The 19,584-nt window shown below is 41.6% G+C and overlaps 1 protein-coding gene across 4 annotated transcripts in view; it reads left to right on the top strand.

The window, feature by feature from the left end:
• Positions 1-552: 552 nt before the first annotated feature.
• The window catches only part of MCTP2 (multiple C2 and transmembrane domain containing 2), a 123,801-nt gene continuing 104,769 nt past the window's right edge, over positions 553-19,584 (top strand). For 2 of the 4 annotated variants that reach the window (XM_030498004.1, XM_030498003.1), the window contains exons 1-2: positions 1,216-1,273; positions 18,701-19,237. In XM_030498004.1, the coding sequence (XP_030353864.1) occupies positions 1,232-1,273; positions 18,701-19,237 (579 nt within the window). In that variant the 5' untranslated portion in view covers positions 1,216-1,231. Of the gene's footprint in view, positions 629-1,210; positions 1,274-17,811; positions 17,916-18,700; positions 19,238-19,584 lie in introns of those variants that run through there. The other 2 variants (XM_030498007.1, XM_030498006.1) reach the window with 2 other exon arrangements.

The raw sequence follows: 19,584 nt of genomic DNA, 5'->3' as shown, positions 1-19,584 counted from the left end.
AGGCAAAATAAAGCTCTGCTATTTTTTTAACTTGATCCTGTAAAATTGCTCATGTGCCCAAAGCAATAATCTTACTGCTCTGTAGCTCCTTGCTCCTGATCTTGTGGATCCTTGTGAGGATCTGCATGTATATGAATTCTCTCTCTCCAAATTTGGTTGAAAAAAAATGGAGTAATGGTTTTTATAATGCTTTCCCCACGTTCTTATTCAATGGTTGATTCTTTGCACTGTGACAAACCCTTCCCACATGTGCATGACAACTTTTGTTTTGCAATGGCATAACACTATTGCATCACCAAGTTTCAGTAGATGACAGGAGGTAATTGCCACTACGTCAGCTAGGCTCTTGGACAACATGCAATTTCTGTTGATCAGGATGATAGGTATGGAAAGAAATTCCATCACTAAGCTCTTTATTTCTTCTTCTCTCATTGCTCTGCACCTCATGCAGTGATACCACACTCAACCGAGGTTGAACATCACAGGCAGGAGCAGTGACGTGCACCAAGAAGGTGTGTGGTGGAGCATGAGAGCCAGAGTTCTCCAGAAACAAGCTGGGGTTGCAGGAGCTGCTGGCCAGCATTTGCCCTTCACGTGTGGGACCTTGTTTCAGCTGCAGATGTGCCAGGTAAGCAAATCATCTTGCCTGGTCCTGCCTCAGTTTCCCTGCCTGGGACGCACAGCTGTGATTCTTGGCCCCCTTCTTAGGCACCTGGACACGCAGCCAAGGAAAAGCCTTTACGTGGCAGACCTGCTGCTCACTTTATCTCCCTTTGCCCGCAGTCATTATGTACTTTCCAGCTCCACCCTCACCCAGGAGAGCCCTGCCAGCCCCCCTGCCCTCCGCCACCACCTTCCCTATGGCTTTGAGACAAAACTCTCGGGCTTTTGCATTTGGCCGGGGAAATACTGGAGGGAGAGGCGGGGAAGGGTGAAGGCTGGAGCGGGGATGCTTCCGGGGTCTGGTGGGGGTGCTCCGAGGGAAGTGGTCCTCGGAGGTGTCATAGGGTGGTCCAAGGGGGATGAGCGGTGTCCTAAGGGGGGAAATGCACTGGGATGCTCGTGGGGGGTGGGCGGGATGCGGTAAGTCCAGGAGGTTCCGGGGCGGGAAGCGCGCAGGGAGGTGCTGGCAGCGGGACCGCCCCGGGGGTGGCGGCGGTGACAGCGACACCAGCACGTGCCCGCCCCGGGACCGCGTTCATAGGGGCGCGTAGAGCCGAGCCGAGCGGAGATGGGCGGCTGCGGGATGCCCGCCGGTCTGCCCGGCACACAGGTAACCCCGCTGCCCCGGGGGTGGGTGAGCGACCCCATCGGGCTGGAGGAGGGGGGAGGCTGCCGCGGTGCTCGCTGCTGCCTGGCACCGGCTACGGGCGGCTCTGGTGCTTGGCGCGTCCTGCTTTGGGTACTGCGTGCATCCACACTCGGAAGAAAGACCCCACAGCTAGATGTAGGAGTGGGGGGTTATTTATTTGTTTATCTACGTTAATGTTTTCTACGGTTTTTCTTTTTTATTTATTTTTGGGGTGGTGGTGGTGAGTTTTTTCGTAGATTCATAGAATCAAGTAGGTTGAAAAAGACCTTTAAAATCATCAAGTCCAACCTAACCCCAGCACTGCCAAGTCCACGAGTAAACCATGTCACTGAGGGCCTCATCTGCACGGCTTTTGAACACTTCCAGGGATGGTGACCCCACCACTTCCCTGGGCAGCCTGTTCCAATGCCCAACCACCCTTTCAGTGAAGAAATTTTTCCTAATATCCAATCTAAACCTAATATCCCTGGCACAGCATGAGGCTGTTACCTCTTGTACTATCACTTATTACTTGGAGAAAGTTTGTGTTTGGGCTTTTTCCTATTTTTTTTTTCTTTTTTCTGGAGGCGTAGCGGATTTTGCCCATTTCGTGCCAGCTAACTTGCTGTCCTTGTTCATACTTCCCCAGCTATCCAAGAGAACTAACTTCATAGTGGGAAGCTCGCAGTTAATTTGCGCTTTGCTCCACTGTGTATCGCTTTAGTGATGCTGCATGGGATGCTTGGACCTTGTGTGAATATTTCTGTTGTTGTTTATGTGAGAAAATTATCCTCTCCTTTCCCAGCCAGCTTTCACTGAACTGATTCATCCCTGAGTGTACTTGCTTACTGAAATTGATTTGGTTGGTTGTCGGCGTTAGTTAAAGAAATAAGCTACTTAATAAAACGATTCCTAAAATGAAAACAAACAACAAAGAAGAAACATTCACACAAGCGCAACAATGCAGCAAAGTTGCTTTAAGAGGACCTTTGAGGGAAATTGAAGATGTAAAGTATAATTCCTTAAAAAAAGATCTGTTCATGTGCTTGTAATGAGAAAAAGTGTAATTTTTCAGTGATGTTCTCATAGCACAGCTATGCAACTGTCAGAAAACCGGTTGGTGCTCCCAGTTTTATGACAGACAGTTGTTCAAAGCACACTTAAAGGTGAATTACTACAACGTGGCATTAAGAAAATAGAAATTATCACCTGGATATTTTTGTATTAATTTTCCATGGTTAACCTGTAGAACTTGTCATGTATTTTGCAGTGATTTTCGATTCATTCTAAGCTGATGATACTGTTCAGTGGGTATATCTATCTGTCAGGATGAACGGATGTATTTGAGTAATAATCTTGTTTGCTATCTTGCGGCTGTTCAATACCATCACAAAATAGCATATCGTAAAGCAAATAGACTTTAATATGATGAAGTCTGAAGATGATTCAGTAGGTGTAGTTTCATTTTGCAGTCGATGTGCGAAGAACAAGAAAAAGGTGCAGAGAGGAAATGAATTAGTTTTATGTAATATGTTTGGCACTTCATTTTTTTTTTTTTTCCCCCCCGTAAGGCTGATAAATTTTGTGTTGTTAAGAAGTTTTTAACTTTGATTATATTGGAGAAGCTACAGAATAGTTTGTAGTTGTGTGTATTCAAGGTGTTGGTTAAGAAACAAGGGCAGGAAGAGTGGTACAGCTGTCATTGACAGTCAGTGCAAGGCCAGTGCACAAGACAGTAAAAGAGGACTGGAAGTGTTGCTTATCATGTCCTTGGGGTAATTCTACCATAACTGGCTCAACTTCACTGCAAGTTGGTTTTTTCCAGTGGCTTTTGCATTTAATAATATAAGCAGCAGCTTTCCAACTAACTGCACTGATGAAATTCCTCTTACTTGAACTGATAATTATTCGAAAATATACCTGCTCAGGCAAGAAATGCTCCTGAGGAGAATAGTAGTTGTGCTTTGAATGCTGAAGTTCACTGGGATTTGGGGCTGCCTGTCAGGACACTGGTATTGGGCTGCGTGTGCGGCTAGGGTAGGTTTGGCATGAAGTTCACCATTGTGCTGGTTTGCCCTTCCCATCTCTAAAACTGATTTCTTATTGATAGCTGAAGGTTGCCATGAGGCCTTCACCACTGACTGTGAACTTCATGCGGGACATCGGCAACAGCTTGTGCTGTCACTTTATTAGGAGAACCTCAGATTTTATCTGTTTTGATCACTTCTATACCATGAACTAATTTAAGGACTGGGCTTTGAACTTCAGTCCTTCAAGGTACAGAGGGATGGGGTCTCTCATCATCTCCATGATGGTTGTGGTTCCTCTGCCTGGGCAGCAGCCTGCTGGCATGGGAGAGAGGGAAGCTTTACCTTAGCAGGGGAGAGCAAAGCATGCTAAATATGCTCTGCATTTCCTCCACGCCTTTTCCATCCTTGACTGGAAAATTGCTCCCGATTTCCTCAGATTTGAAGGATTTACGTTGGCACCCATCCCACATTCCCATTTTACTTCCAGTTGTATTTATTAGATAACACACTTGCATAGAAGCTTGTTTATAAGCAAAAGGAACATTTTTCCTCAAACCGTTCCTACCAGAGTTAAGCAGTGAGATGTTCCCTCGGTCCCAGGGGGCTGTTTCTGAAGACTAAATTGGTCCTTGCAGGATTGTGAGGATGTCAGAAGCCTGAGTGCCTTGAACTTTGATTTCAAATTGAGTATTGGCATAACAGCTGTACCTGAGTGCACCTCTATTTTTAAGCTGTCGATTCTATAAAATCAAATCATAGAAGCAGAGTGAATATTCATATGTAGGTGTTTTGTGTCTCAAGGCTTTCTTTCTGTATTCCGTTGATAAGGATTAACTCCCCATTGCCTTCCGTGTGAGGGTCCTAATGAAGACTGGGAATGATAAGAGAAACTGGAATGAGTGTCCTGTGTTTGATCAAATGATTGATCACCTTATCATATGCTTGGCAATTTCTTGCTTGAAATTATTTTGGGTGCAACTACAGGTTCACCAGTATTGCCACAGAGTGGGTTGATTGCTGTGTGGGCAGGAGGTTTTGGTCCAATTTAGGGATTGGTAATAAGGAAGCCTTGTTAATGGAGACTTTCTGTTAGATGTCCTCCATCTTCCCTGGATCTTGGGTATCTTGGAAATAGTAAGGCACTATGGATGTATTCAGACAATTTAATTATCTCAGACACCCCCCCCAAAAAAAAAAAAAAAAAAAAAAAAAAAATCTTGTATGCCTGCTTTGTGTGACAGGTAAGTTGTTTGGATGGTATAACGTTAACCAGGGTCCTTGAATGATCTGTGATTCTCAATTAAGAGGGATCATTAGAGAGGATAAGGCAGAAATGGGTAAAATCTGAGTGATACAGACTAAACACAGAACCATTATTCATAATTTCAAATAACTCCAAATTTTAAAGAGGTGAGAATGAATGAGCAAAAGTAAAAGATTTTTTTATGAGGTACTTATCAGTAAAAGGAGGTACTATTTCACAGAAGCATAATTTATCTATGGAACTCACTACTGTAGTATCTTTCTGTTGCTTAAGATACAAATGAATTTTAAAAGTTGTTAGGCAAATTAATACAGAAAAGGTATGCTAGGACTGTTAATCATGAAGATGCAGGTACAGTTTCTAGTGAAGTGGTCCATAAATCACAGATTCCTGGAAACTAGGAGATTATTTTGCAAGCAGAATCATGGTAATTTCCCAACTTTATATTCTTTTCTTCTAGCATCTGCTTTTGGTCAGAGTTAGAGGCAGCTTAATGGCCTAAATCGCTATTTGGAGTGATGTAGTCCAATCACATGCTATATGTGATGAAAATTTGGATGAGTTTTTCTGAGATGACTACTACTTTGTCCAGAATGGTTCCAAGCAGGCCAATGTTAGACATAACTTCAATTTTCACACTTAAGGGAAAACCTGCAGTAAATAATGTGCTCAGTGCTGTGTTTCCTTAAGTTTTGATTAACTGCCTATTTGTAACCATCTGTTAAGAACACAGATTGAGCTGACATTTTGCAAGGCTACACAGCTGCTGCAGAGCTTTTATCACTGGTGAAATAATTGGATTATTGTGTGAAAATCTGGAGGATGTTAAGATTTTGGGTTTGATTTCTATTTTCTTAAATGTATACTGGTTTTTTTTTAAGGAGGTTTGTGGGTTTTTGTTAGCTTCACATAAGCAATCTGCGGACCTCTAGGCATTGCTTTAACCTTTGTTTTTGATGCTTACACCACCTCCTGTCAAACCTGCATGAGGTCTGATGGTGACGAATCGTGTGTATCTGTGCTTTCCCATTGACTTCAGCTGCTGCTTGTGTAAGGAAAACAGACCCTTGAGCTGGGAGTCTTCAGAGCTGCTTGTGCGATTGGAGCTGGAACGTTTCCACTTTGGTTGTGTAGGTGTCCAGCCCTCCATTCCACCAAAGAGGACCCTCATGTGGGTATGTAGGACACATGAGATGCACATGAGAGCCTCTGGGTAACATTTACTGGTGGTCCTTAGCTAAAACTAGTTAGCTTGGTTGCTTGCCTCTGGTTTCTGGTTAGTGTATGTTGAGAGTTGGAGCTAAGTGATCCACAGGGTGACTTTTCTGCCTGCCGTGGTGGATGCCTGTTTCTTACGTATTTACACAGATGCTCCTTCGCTAGCTTGTTTTCACTTTCCCACAAAAACAACTTGCTAAAATACAAGCAGTGTGGGTTTTGAGATCTTTGTTTTGTTTGCCTTTTGGGATGGGGGAAAAAAGAAAGGGATATCTTATTCATATCCTTCCTTTCTGGAAAGTACTTGTACCCTTGACACTTCTTCCTGTTGCCTACTCCTAGGAACTACATTTGCAAAAGTAAATTTTGCTTTACTGGAAACTTTAGGTTTGGTCAGACTTCATTGTTTCCAAAATTCTTGGAATTGTATGGCTTTGCTCTCTTTAAGATGAGTGATAAGAGCTAATTTGGAACTGAAAGATTTCCAGCTTCATGTGATGCCATAAATTAAAATGCAGAAGCAGCTCTGTCTTTTCAGGATTTGTGTGTGTGTGCTTTCTTTGTTACTAAATAGATAAGACCTGCTTTAGAAGTAAGTTCTAGCCAGGACAGAGTGTATATAATCTACATTTTTTGATAATCTCTTAATGTAGATGGCTGCAAATGAGATGGCCATACTAATATATTTGTCTTTGTTGCCATTGATGTGGAGGTGGCAATGATCTGGAGCTGTCAGCAAGGATGGGGTAGACTCTCTTAGATCATATTATCATGGCTGTGAATTATTTTTAAAGCATTTGGGTTTAAGTGAGAAGGGATTATGGAGCTCAGTTCTTTGAAATTTTGTTGGATACAAGTTCCCCTTAAAGTAAAATCCTATTAAACCTGATGTTTTTGACAATTTAGAACAAAAATATCCAAATGAATGCAGTAACATAACTCAGCTCCTTGTCGCTGCTTCCCTGCGTTTCAAGTGGAATGTTTTTTGCTGTCTTCCCTCATGGGAAACATCTGCAGAACCAAATGGCAAATAATTAATGCTCATTCAATAGCAGGCTTTGTTCCCAGTTTCTTGTACTTGGAAACAATTAACTGTAGAGTTTTGTTTTGTCTTGTTTTTCTGTTTGAATGCAAACATCTAATTCCAGTTACATATTCTAGTGGCTTCTGTAGAAGTTCTGATATTTGGGATTGCTTGTAGTTAATTCAGAATATGTGTTCCCCACTCAAATTCAGATAGTGGTAATGGTGATAGTAGCTTTTTTTAATGTAGAAGTGACTGAATTTTGTTCCAGTTTGTAAAACTATAATTAAGGACACAAATCTCATTACAAGCTAGGGAAAGACATTTGTGTTTTGAAATGCAGCCTGTTTCCTCCAGTTCAGGAAGTTTTCTGGTTCTAAAATCAATTACAGAACCCTGGTTACCTCATAGATTTTTTGCTAAATAATACTGTCGAACCTTTAATACTGAGCAAATAAAAGCTGAAGAAGGTCAAGCATTCATCTACTTAGGCATAAAAGTTGTTCAGATCAGAAAACCTCCAAACCTATTTAGCTGGCTGCAAGCAATTTGTATCAGGACACTTGTCAAATTAGTGACTTTTGCCCATATCTGCTAGATGCAGGTAGCTGGAATGCAGGTGTCTCTTCAATCCGTTAAAAATCATTACTAAACATTACTGCATCTTTAAAGGCTTTTAGTGACGTCTGTTGCAAAAGTTTTGGTTTGAGTTCTGTGATTTTAATCTATGAACCGAACCAAACCAGGAGATTGTGTAATTATAGAATCAAAGAATAGTTAGGGTTGGAAAGGACCTTGAGATCATCTAGTTCCAACCTCCCTGCCATTGGTAGGGACACCAAACACTAAACCATGTCACCCAAGACTCCGTCCAGTCTGGCCTTGAGCTATGCCAGGGATGGAGCATTCACAACTTCCTTGGGCAACGATGATAGCTGAATTAAAATGCCTTTTAGTTAGTATTCACCAGAACTAAACATCCATGATTAATAAACTCTGCCTTTTGTTTGTTAATTATGGGCTAAGTTGTCATAATTTAGGCATTAACATTTGAGAATATGTGAATGGGGCATGATAATGACAAGTGTAGTGGTCAGTTTGAGCTGTTCTAAACTGTCTTGCCTGGAGCTTTGTGTGCATGAAAGGAGAATTAAAAAAACCCCAACAAACCATTGTGGGGGACAGTGCACAAATGAGCAGCCACTGTGTTTGAGCAGCATGAGTAGGAAGATGTAGATATGCTTAACGGAATGTATTTAAAGTTTACCAAACTTTACCCCACCCTACCTATGGCAGATTTACCCTGGATGAACCAGGGCTACAGTGGTTTTTGAGGACTCTGTAATGTGTGTGCAGTTTTCCCCAATAAACGAGTTTGATTTAGATTTGGACAGATGTCAACATCTTGGGTCCACCACCTGGGTGTAGCATGAGACTGCCACTAGCTCTGTTTGGACCTAGGGTGTGTGTTCTTCGGTTTGATGCAACTGAGGTTGAATAAAATCCAGTAAACTCAGGCTCTAAATGGAGAGTCTCTTGAATTCTATTTTGAATACTTATCTGTTGGCATGAGATGCCCAAACCTCAACACAAAAGGTAAACACCCCATCATTTGATGGTGTACAGTGGGAACGAATAATGCTCCTAAGGATGCATGCCAGGCATCACTGGTCCATAACAGTGTTCCTCAAAGCGTGAGGTGTTTCCTTCTTCCCTCTTCTCCCAAAATGCATTAAGGGGGGTTTGAATGAGTGATGTGTTGTGCTGCAGGTGATGAAGTGAGGCAGGCATTGGGATCAAGCACTGCTGAGTGATAACTCCCCTTAGCCCTGACTCTGGGGCAACAGCTCCAGCAACTGTTTTATGCAATGTGATAATGCTCATACTGGATGAAATCAAAGGTCCATGTCTGTAGGACCTGATCACTGACAGGGCATGCAGTCAGAACAATATTATATCGAAGAAGCCCTTACTGGGGCCAAGAGAGCACAGAATATTTTGGAAAATTCTGAGTTAGAAGCAGAATACACTGGAGAAAATTTTCCATGAGATAAGTGACTAGAATACCAGTGTAATGCCAGTGAGCATGATTCCTGCATAAAAGCTGCCTGTAACTACAGTGAGGACAAAGGTGTGCAAAATGAAAGCAACAGAGCAGGTTTGTCGTATAAATAAAATATCTTAGAAGAAATGAAAGTGAATTTTAGATGACTTGATCAAGCACAAGTAAGAGGCATCGAACTAACTCAGCCGTGCCAGTAGTTCTGGTTTGGGGAGCTTTTCTGATTAGATCACTTCCAGGAATGCACCAGAATTATCAAAACCAGGCTTTAGTAGAGTTGAGGTTCTCTGAACTTCTGCAGGTAAAATCCTGAACAGGTCACTTAATATTCATCTCTGCATCAGATTATAGCAAATTCTTGTATTTTAATTTTTGAACATTTAATTCAAATTAGTTACTGGAATCATAGTTTGTGGCTTTCTTTAAATGATGTCAGTATTTAGAGGCTTCAGCTTTAGCAAACCAAACCCCCAGTGTTAAAACTTAGGAAGTGCCAAAGTGTAATTGCCAGTGAGCATGAGTTCAGTTTACCAGCTTTATCTGCTCTTCTCAATGGGAAATTAATGCTCTAACAGAACCCAGAGACAAGGTATTTCTAGTGCCAGGAGGATGAAAATTCAAATGGTGTATGAAAAGATGAACCTCAAAGCTGGTTCTTTACTGTGAGAAATGACTGGCATTTAGAGGTGTGTGCTGGCGTAAATTTCAGTCTTTCCAATTGGGGGGAAAAAAGAAGCTTAAAGGAGTCTTTAGGTTTATGCTGCCATTTTTGTGTGGAACATTTTACTGTCATGACTTCAGGGCAGCAGTGTGACTGGTTTTAGTTGCACGCATTGGCTTCTTCATATTTAAAGTTACTAAGTTACTGTCCAGGATTAAATTTATTCACCAGAATCACAGCTATGAATAAGGAGGATGAAGCTCCTTTAGTGCAGGAGAAAGGTGTATTGGTGCGTTTGGTTGCTTTTCTGTGTGGACAATCTTGCTAATGGAAGTTTTGGGATATTTTTTTTACCCAGAAGACTTAAGCAAGAGATGCTGTCTTGGTATTAGTGACTAGTTTGTATGTATCTTTTCGACGTTGTTTATTATTGAACTAGGTGTTTTGCTGCTTAACTTTATGAAGTTAGCCATATAACTTATGGCTTGGTCTTATTATCTAAACTACTGTCATCTGTAAAAGATTAGCTTATTAGTGATGGTTAAAATTTCTTCTAAAATTGCCTTCCTCCCTCCCCCACACCTCCTTTTGTAGTACATATACCATACCGTTATTGCCTTTTAGCCAGTACGAAAACATGGCTTTTAAAGATCTTTATTTTCAGGAGTTGTTCCCTAGTAACTATCTGTGCCTGCTTCAGTATTTTTCTGAGTGTCTTATCTCAGGATCCTTTGTAACTGGATTTAGAGTAGCTGAGGATCCATGAAACCCACTAAAATGTTCATGTATTTTGAAAAAGAATTACATGGGGAAGCTTTGTCCTTAAGTTATTGTGCTTGTAACATGGGTATAACATGGGTATAAGTATGCAATAGTTCTGCATATAGTCCATTTCTTGGAGATTTAAGAAATACTGTGTGTCTTCCAGCAATACATCCCTAGGCAAGGCAATATATCCCTACAGACCAGTGACAAGGAGGGGTTTTTGTCTCCCCACAAATAAACACTTGTTTACCACTTATAGCCTGGAGGTCAGACACAGATTCATTGTGGCTATGAATAAGTGTCTTCTGAGGCTGAGGATCTGATGACTGCTTTGAATGCTAAATATTTGTTTTATTCTTCAATTAAACTCCCCCGTGCTTCTCACAGGCTTTCCATTTCACTTGTGGTTGTGGTCTCTGTGCTGTTAACTGGGTGCAAGTTACTTGTGCTGATGATTGTGTGATAATGCAGGAGATGGCACTGAAACCCTCAAACATTTGGCTACACCAAGAGCTTCCAAAGGGCTTTATTCGTATGTGGATTTTCCAGTTTCCCTTTCAGCTTTCTCAGTGGCAATGCACAATCCCAGATATCCAGGTGCAGTGATTTTCTGTAAGGTAACTTGTTGTTCTTGCAGAAAATGAGGATTATTACTGGTGCAATTCCCTCATTCAGTGATAGGCTACAACACACCAAACCTCTATTTTCTTTAAGGGCAGTTATCTTCAGCCTCCTGCCTTTATGAATCAGGAGACTGTAAAAGCATCGGGTCATTTTATCTACAGATATACCCAAACTGTGTGGAGATGTGAAATGTGAAAGGACATTTAATCACACAGGTCAATACAGATTCAGAGTAATCTCAACTCTCCTGTGTATCCAACTTTAAATGTGATCTCTGGCCCTGGCACGTGCCATGTTGCTGTTGGGAAGAGGAGCACGCTGTAGTAAGGAAGGAGAGAGGGCAAACTACATCAGCCTGCTTGGCACAGGCTTTTGTCCTGTTCAAGTTAGCATCAGGCCATATCTGCGGGTCAAAAGTGTTCTGTTTAGGCCGCTTTGGTAAATTGTTGTTAAATAAAGAACCATGCAGAGCTTTTAATAGATCTTTCCTATATAGCCACTGAGTTTTGATAAGTAGTGTGATAGTAATAGTAGTTATTTAGGGAACATTGCTGTCACACACTCAAGTAATTTGCATATAAACATTAACTTCTTTTATTTAAATATGTGACTTAAGTGCTAGTAAAAGGCACTGGCTGATTTGGCCTCCAGTGGAAATGAGTCTCCAATTTCCTTCCTAGGTTTGTTTTCCCTGAGAGTTATGAAAAGGGATGGTCTATTTCTGTGCACCTCTTGTTATAAAAATATACCTTTTGTTATAAAAGAGATGAACACAGGCTAGAAGGAGAGAGTGAGGAGGAAGGAGGTTGCAGGGCTGGATTCCCACTGGAGCTTCTCCGGATGAGCACCAGCTCCTTCAACACATTGGTCCCCATTTCTCCCAATCTTGTGTTGCTTCTCATGTGAGCCCTGATAAATCTTACATTTCTCTATTTATTTTAGAGCTTTCCTTACCTCACTCTTACTCTGCTTGTACCTACAATTCTCCTTCCCCTTTCTGTTCATCAGCTTTCCCTCTTCCCTTGCTCCTGGAGGTTTCTGCTCTAGGTACCACCTTTCCCAGGGATCACCTGAAGTGACTGGGAACACTAAGGCAAGTTTTAAAACAAATATAGCCAATGGTGAAGAAATATCCCTACTGCTGGCATGATCTCAGCATGTGACACACTGCCTTCCAGGGGCATGATCTGTCGCTTCAGGATCTTTGTTAGAGTTCAGTTTGACGTGCACATCATCTCCTGTGGTACAGGGCTACAGGAAGCAGATCTTTGTGCAGATCTGGGTGTCCCCAGAGAGGTCTGTTGTTCAGCAGATGTGTGAAGATCGTATTTGATTGTACCAGCTTGGTACAATCCCATGAATTAGATTGAAAAGATTGAAGGGGCTTTCTGGCTTGCAGAGGTATGATTACAAGCTACAGTATTTTGAAAGAAGCTGAAAGAGTGGAAGAAACTTGTGAAATATTTTTGTAAATACATACCCAAACACTTCCTCCTTCATTTCCCCCATACTCATCATTTTTCTTTTGTTTTAGAATGGACAGAAACAAAACAAAAGCAACACTTTTATAAGCTGGAGGCAGGTGCAGGGTTTTTTTTCAGTAACTTTTGCTATCAAATCCTATTTTAAGATGCTTGTAGCAGCTGATCGTTCTGTTACTTCTCACAGTTACTGTCTGCTCATAAACCTTGAGATAAAAGCTCTCCAGATTGTGCAAAAGAGTCTCTAAGGAGTTCGATCATCTCTGTTCCTCTCTTGTGTAATAAATGAAGATGTGCTCATTTCGTGTGTTTGTGAAAGATGGGGCTCATCACATCTGAGTCAAAAAGCCAAGCACAGGATCTAAAAGTCTGAAGGGTAATAACCAAAGGATCTGTTAACCACCTCCCTGCCCCAAAACTACAAACCCAAAACCCAAAAAACTCCAACAAAACAACAGTCTTTCTTAAGGTGCCTGTATCATCTACATGTAAGAAGTATGCTTTTCTTAAGCTTTGTATTTATTCTAGATAGTATTAATAATCTTCTGCAAGGGCTGTAGATTTCTTTCAGCTTACATCAAGGAAGTCAGGCTAGTTTATTTTGGCCATCTTATTTCAATTGAAGCATATAAAATTGTCTGTTATGAAGCAGTTGTACTAATTTGGCTGACAGCAACAGGTCAGGTTTTTACTTTAAGTTTAGCATCCTACTACAGTTTGCAAATGAGTCTGTAACAATAGGGCAGCATAAGAGCAGGATCTGTATCAACTTACTGGCATCATTTGAAGCCCTGTAGGGAAGCTTAAGCTCACACAATGGCAAGATGTGGAAGCTGGCCAAGACATGACCCTGCTTTTGCAGCAAGTTACCAATGCAATGAAGACGTTAGCTACACTTCAGCAGTGTGCTCCCTTTGATGCTTGTTAGTACTAAAAATAATTGTAACGCTGATTTCCCCAGGGTAATTAGCTTATGCGGCATCAGATTGAAATTAGACTTTTTCTGGTGCCTTATCAAATTCAAGTTCAGGTATTTACCATATGCTGTAAGACTCTCAGCTGCAGGAAGAAAAGGCTCTCTCAGTTTCTCAATATTGTGATGTATGTATCTAATTCAGTGTCCTTGTTAGCTTCTGTGATCAGACCTAGAGAGGAGTGGCTTCAGGCCCACCTAGGTCAGCCTTTCGTTTTGAACTTTCTTCTGCAACACATGAAGGTGCTGATAATCCAAGGGACATCCTGCCCCTGGTAAAGTATTCTCTTTTCTTCTAAATGCTTTAAATATCATATATGAGTGTTGTTGTGCTGGGTTTGGAATCCTCCAGGATAAACCAGTAACTCTGAACAAAGGGTTACTTTATTTGGGTGATATTGTCTTATCTCTATGGCTGTTGATGCTTATCATAAAGGTACTGTATTTCCAGATATCATAAGCCATTGCAAATAAGGAAGTGTATGTTTCCTTTTCTAAAGTAATTATACTCATTAGTAATGTATTTGACTGTGTTCTATACACAGTGATGAGAAAAACCTGTGGAGTTTAGTTACAGAAATAACCACCCAGCACATACAGTTGTTAATCAGCTGAGAGCTATTATCCTGATATGAGGAATGATTTGATTTATGGCTCCTAGAGCCAGACGATGGAATTTATAGCCAAAAGTCGAAAGAAGGGTGCAAAAAGAGGATCCCACTCCTTTCTCCCCACTCCCTTATCTCCTTGATGTCAGTGTTCTTCAGCACACTGAATTCAGAAATTTTAAATCAAAAGGCTTATACTCTTTATTAGAATTTTCAATAACCAAATACTGTGATGCATAGCAGAAGTGTAATTAGCCTTGCTCATGGCTTGTATAATATTTCATGTGTTAGGTTTTCAGCTTAAGTGAATCTGTGCCAGGCGAGCAGAGATTGGGGTGAATATCCTATGCCAGAGCAGCCAGAATCAACAGAGGTTTTGCAATGGAGGAGTTTCATTAGTTCCTTCCAGTTTGAACCTGTGCTGATGCATGCAAGTGAGGAGCATTTTCCTAACAGCCTCTAATGCCTGTTAGTGTTTTCAGCCACAATGGGTTTAAATGTTGGCTACTCTTTAGTTGCAGCTGAAAACATACTGACTGAATCAGGCATTACAAAGATGGGTGGCATGTGAACTGACCCAATGTTTTCACCTTAATTAGATAAGCAAATTGAGTAACAACAGTTACAAGACTTATGAAAATTGTAGTAGAGGTGGTGTTATTCTCAGTTGCATTTTTATCTTCTCACTGGTTTTGAGGATGCTTCTTAAAAACAAGGAGAGTTTCAAGGTGCATCAGTGAGCATCGTGCACTGCTGGGTGTGCAGGGAATGGTTACTTAGGGAAGAAAGCATATTCCATAATTTCCAGTATGTAAATCAATTTAGTTTTGTTTGCTAGTTTAGTTACACTGGGTACTTTCATAATGTTTTCAGAGTGTCTTGTAGTATTTCTCACTTGTGGCTTTTCTGGCTTCCTGACAAGACAGTAAGTGGAGTAGCATTGCAGAATGATTTCTCTAGGCTTTCAGTGGTGTTTGAAATATCTCTCATAGCCACCTGTTATAACATCTAAAAAAAAAATCATTTAGCTCTTAATATTATAACAGCTTAAGGGAGCGCGTAGAGACTTACAGTGACAGAAACCAAAGCACATTAAAAAAATCCCAAGGGCCATAATTAGAATATCCTTAAAGGAGGATAAAATGCTAGAAATACTTGTTGTGTCAGTCAGATGTGAGCTGTGACCACCTTTTCTGTCACTAATGCTTTCCTTCTTGCCTTTATTGCCCCCAAAAGAGGAGGAAACAGCAAAAGAAAAACATATAATAAAAATGACAGGTGCAATCAGAGGTGGTCTCACTGAAAGAAGATATTAAACTATATGGATTCTTCTGAGCGTTTGAGATGTAGCAGCATATTAAAGAGAAGGCTGAAGAAGATAGGCTGGAAAGAACTTTTCCTTTCCTTACATAAGAACAAGAAGTCGTTCAATTAAATTTAAAACAACAAAGTTAAGATTAATAACAGGAAATGTTTCTCTTTGATTACTGCTTGCAGATTTTTGGTACAATGTGCCATTGATGCAGGGAAAGAATAGAGAGGCCAAACTTAGACCAAGAATTTGGCAAAGTATGCTTTCCCCTCTGGTTGCTTAGAGAATATTTGGTGATATGGTTGGCACCAAACTTCTGAGACTGTGGAAGGAAGAGGGAAAACTTGTGGCCCATGGAGGATAAGGAGTATGTGAACAACATGTGGATACAGAGAACACACTTTTCACAAGCTACGGGGAATTTCTTTAAAATTATGTGTTTCTATTGATGATGCGCAGAGTGGAAAAAGTAGAGGAAAAATTGATGTAGGAAGAAAGAACAGTTGTGTGTGTGAATACGTTATGGTTGGCACGGGCGTACCCATGAAGCCTGCAGTGGGGAGGGAGGGTAGTCCCAGCCCTGATCTTCCAGAGACCTGTCTGAGGAACACATCTCTGGTCACGGTGATGATGTTGTTTTTCTGCTTGAACTGGGGAAGTGCAAAAAGTGCCACTCTATGTATGGCTGATGTCAGAATGCACTTGCCCTGCAGACCGTGTTCACGTTTTGATTAGAACAGATTGTGTATTATTGTTGTTTGTGTACTATAACCATCATTTGAATTAATTTGTTTCTAAATACAGTATTTACTCCTGCATCAGGAGTGTGGGTATTAAGGTGGAGTGTGGCCAAACCCCTTGGCAGTTCAGGGATGAGCTTGCTTTTTCTGTGGCCTCAGTTCAGGCAACCCGCTGCTCCCTATGCAGTAAATATCACCTCTATGTTCCTCCAGCGTGGGAGCTGCTAGGTAGCTGGAGTCATCCTCTGCTATTCTGGGTTCAATGCAAGTGGTCTCAGATACACAATATCGTGCCCTGCACCATCCTTGCTGAATAGTTGTTTCTATTTAGCAGCCGAGGGAATGCAACTGGAAGAAACATTCAACTTGGGGAAAGTAACTGGAAGAACCTACAGGAATAAGTCCACTGCTAGGAAACAAAATCTCAAAGTAACCAAAATAAAAACAGCAGTGGGTTGTCAAAATGAGACAGGTAGAGAATAACAGGAAGGGAATAGGAAGCAGTAAGAGCCTTGGGAAGGGGATGCTGAGCTCTGCCCTGCCTTTATTTACAATGCGTTCACTTCAGCGTGTTTCTATGCATGTAGGCGAGCAAAGCAGAGAGCACTGGCAGGAGATGAGTTGTTTAAATGAGTCCCACCAGTGTGTTTCATAATGTTTTGTGCAAATGTGTTTAGCCTCATAATTTCAGTTATTGCCATGTGTTGCAATGCTTCCAAGGAAGCCTGCGGCTGCCTTGTCAAGTTTTTGTTTAAAGAGGAAAAAGCCTAAGTGAAAGCCATGAGAGCAAATTCAGCTATGTTTCTGCTGAACTTGTGCAGGGTATCGAGTGCTTCTCCAACACAGGCATCTCTGCATCTCCTCCAGTCAAATGTAGTAGGGATGGCATTTATCTCTTTTCTCCCTCTCTGTAAATCTGATTGTCTCTTACTTCACTCCGTAAAGCAGATTAATCTTGTACTTTCACAGCAAGAAGGCCTGACCATGCCTTTGTTTCTCTCTCTGTGAGGTTCAGAAAATTGCTTTTGCTTCTCAGTGATGCTGTGAGGGGGGAAAAAATAATTTCAGTTTGTCCATGTGCACATGTCAGCACAGATACTGGGGCTGACTTCTGGAGACAGTGTTAAGCTGACATATCTATTCTAGCACCCCTTTCTATTTGGGCAAAATTTGTCACTGCCTTGTGAATGCACGTAATGCCATTAAAGCGTAATACTTTTATATGGAATATAATGATGCTGTTATTAATCATATATCAGTATAAATGGGGGGAGGATCGTGCAGCTTTAATTATGTAGTAATACAGTTTAAGCATTTTTTTGTAGATGCCTGAACACTGTGTAAGTAAGGTGGGGTTAGTCATAAAATTATTTAAGTAAGTATCTGGCTATACAACCTCATTCAAATTAATTAATGTAAGAGATTTCTTTGAAAGCAGACAATGATTTCTCTGGATTAATCTGAGAGTTGTATTTCTGTTGCCTGTTCTGATATTTTCTCTAGTGATCAGGAAAACAGTTGAATAAGCCATTTTTGATCAACGATGCAAATTTAGAATGTAAATACACTGAGTTTTGGAAGCAGCAGTCATGTAGTTAAGGGGTACGTATTTCTAAGGACATGGGTATATTGTCGTATGCTTGTCTTTGGGGCTCTAAAGGAGTAAATCTGCAGGTTTTAAAGGAGTTAATCTGCAGGTTCCATCAGTGTTTTTTCTTAATGAATTTTGATCATGATTTGACTATCTCTGCTTCACAGAATAAGGATGGTTGTTCAGTTGTTAACTGCGAAAGACGCTGTCTCTGAGGATATTCCTGTGCACAGAGGTGTCCATTCGACTGCTCCCTTACAATGCAGATACAGTAGGTGATTTTGTTTTGGCTCCTCTTGTCTCTCCCTACTGTAAAAACGCTCAATATGAACCAACTCAAAGACGAGTCCACCAGGAGGTTTCAAAATCCGTGACCCATCCATTTTTTCTCCTAATTTTGTCTCATTTGCCTTATTTATGAGGAAAATTAATTCCGCTGTGGTGACTTTCACTGGCAGTGGGTTAACATAAGGGAGTGTTTTGGGATCTCAGCTGGGATTTCTCATGTCCTATGTGTCCTCTTCAGCCTCAGCCACCTAGTTTGTGGAGCTGTTTTTGTCATGCTAACACATCATATAAGAATCCATGTAGCCTAGGAAATAGCCCCCAAACCCCTACACAGGCTGGAAAAACATCAGCAGAAATTACAGTGCCAGCTCTGACAGCATTTTCCATGTGCTAGCATTATCGTGATTTAACTCCCACTGGTTAGTTTTGTACAGAAACAGTTTCAAACTGGATAAATCTCAACATTTTCTCAAACTGGGACTTGGCAGAAGAAGAAATATACCATCTCCTATTAGCAATCATAAAACAGTGGGCAGACGTTGCATTTTAGTGTAGGATTAAATGCTTGTTCCGGCTGTTTTCCACCTAGATAATCAAACCTACCCACCAGATTGAGATTGTATTTGGAAGCACTTGCTAATGCGGTATGCTTTGTTGTAGCTGTTTAGATAAATGACTGAAAGTTTCAAGATGAGACAACATGAATCATAATCCTTAGCGGCTGTTCACTTTTATGATTGACTTGCCTTCTTCCTACGTTCCTTTTAGCCACCCTGGGAATCGTTGAAGCTGGTCCGTGCAGGAGGCATTGCTGAGCTTCCCCTTGCAGCAATGGACTTGGATAAACTGTCTGTCTGGGGATCCTTGAAACAGAAAACTAGACCATTCCTGCAAAACCTAAGTGTAAGGAAGACGAAGAAGAGGTCTAGCAAAATGGTGGAGAGGAAAGTCCGCTCCTTGGACCGGCGCCTCAGTGTGTCAGTGCCTGATATGCTGGAGGTGGAGACTGTTACAGAAGAAGAAACGACTTATGTGAGTACTCAGGTGTTCTCGAGCTGCTCCCCCAAGAGCTTCTCCAGGTCTGTGATGTCCATGAAAAGCAGGAACGCTTCAGTGAGGCCGTTGAGAGAGGACTGGTCATGGGCATCACAGGAGGCGTCACGCACAGAGGTGACAGTCGCCCACTCGGACACACAAGTTGCAGGCAGCCCTGTGTCCGAGGGAAAGAGGAAATCCAGCACCGACCTCTTTGAGCTGCTGCAGAGTACCCACCTGAGCACTGCTCTGAAGGATGAGGGGGCAGAGGTAGGTGGCTTGGGTGTCAGCCAGGCTCTGGGGCTGCGTTGGGGTCGTGCTTCTCCTTAACTGACAGGATTTTAAAGGAATGGAGGAAGGAGCCCTATTCAAGGAATGACTGGGGGATAAAAATAGGCATAAACCATACATGATATACAGGTTATTGGAGACTAATTCAGATATCCTTTCAGTCGTAGACTCCTAGAATGGTTAGAGTTGGAAGGGAATTTAAAGCTCATCCAGTTCCAGTCCCTTGCCACGGGCAGGGACACCTTCCACTAGGCCAGGTTGCTCCAAGTTCCATCTAAACTGGCCTTGAACACTGCCAGGGATGGGGCAGCCACAGCTTCTCTGGG

Source organism: Strigops habroptila, chromosome 9 (assembly GCF_004027225.2).
Source record: "Strigops habroptila isolate Jane chromosome 9, bStrHab1.2.pri, whole genome shotgun sequence".
NCBI classification, from domain to species: domain Eukaryota; kingdom Metazoa; phylum Chordata; class Aves; order Psittaciformes; family Psittacidae; genus Strigops; species Strigops habroptila.
This window is presented reverse-complemented; position numbering and strand designations above follow the sequence as displayed.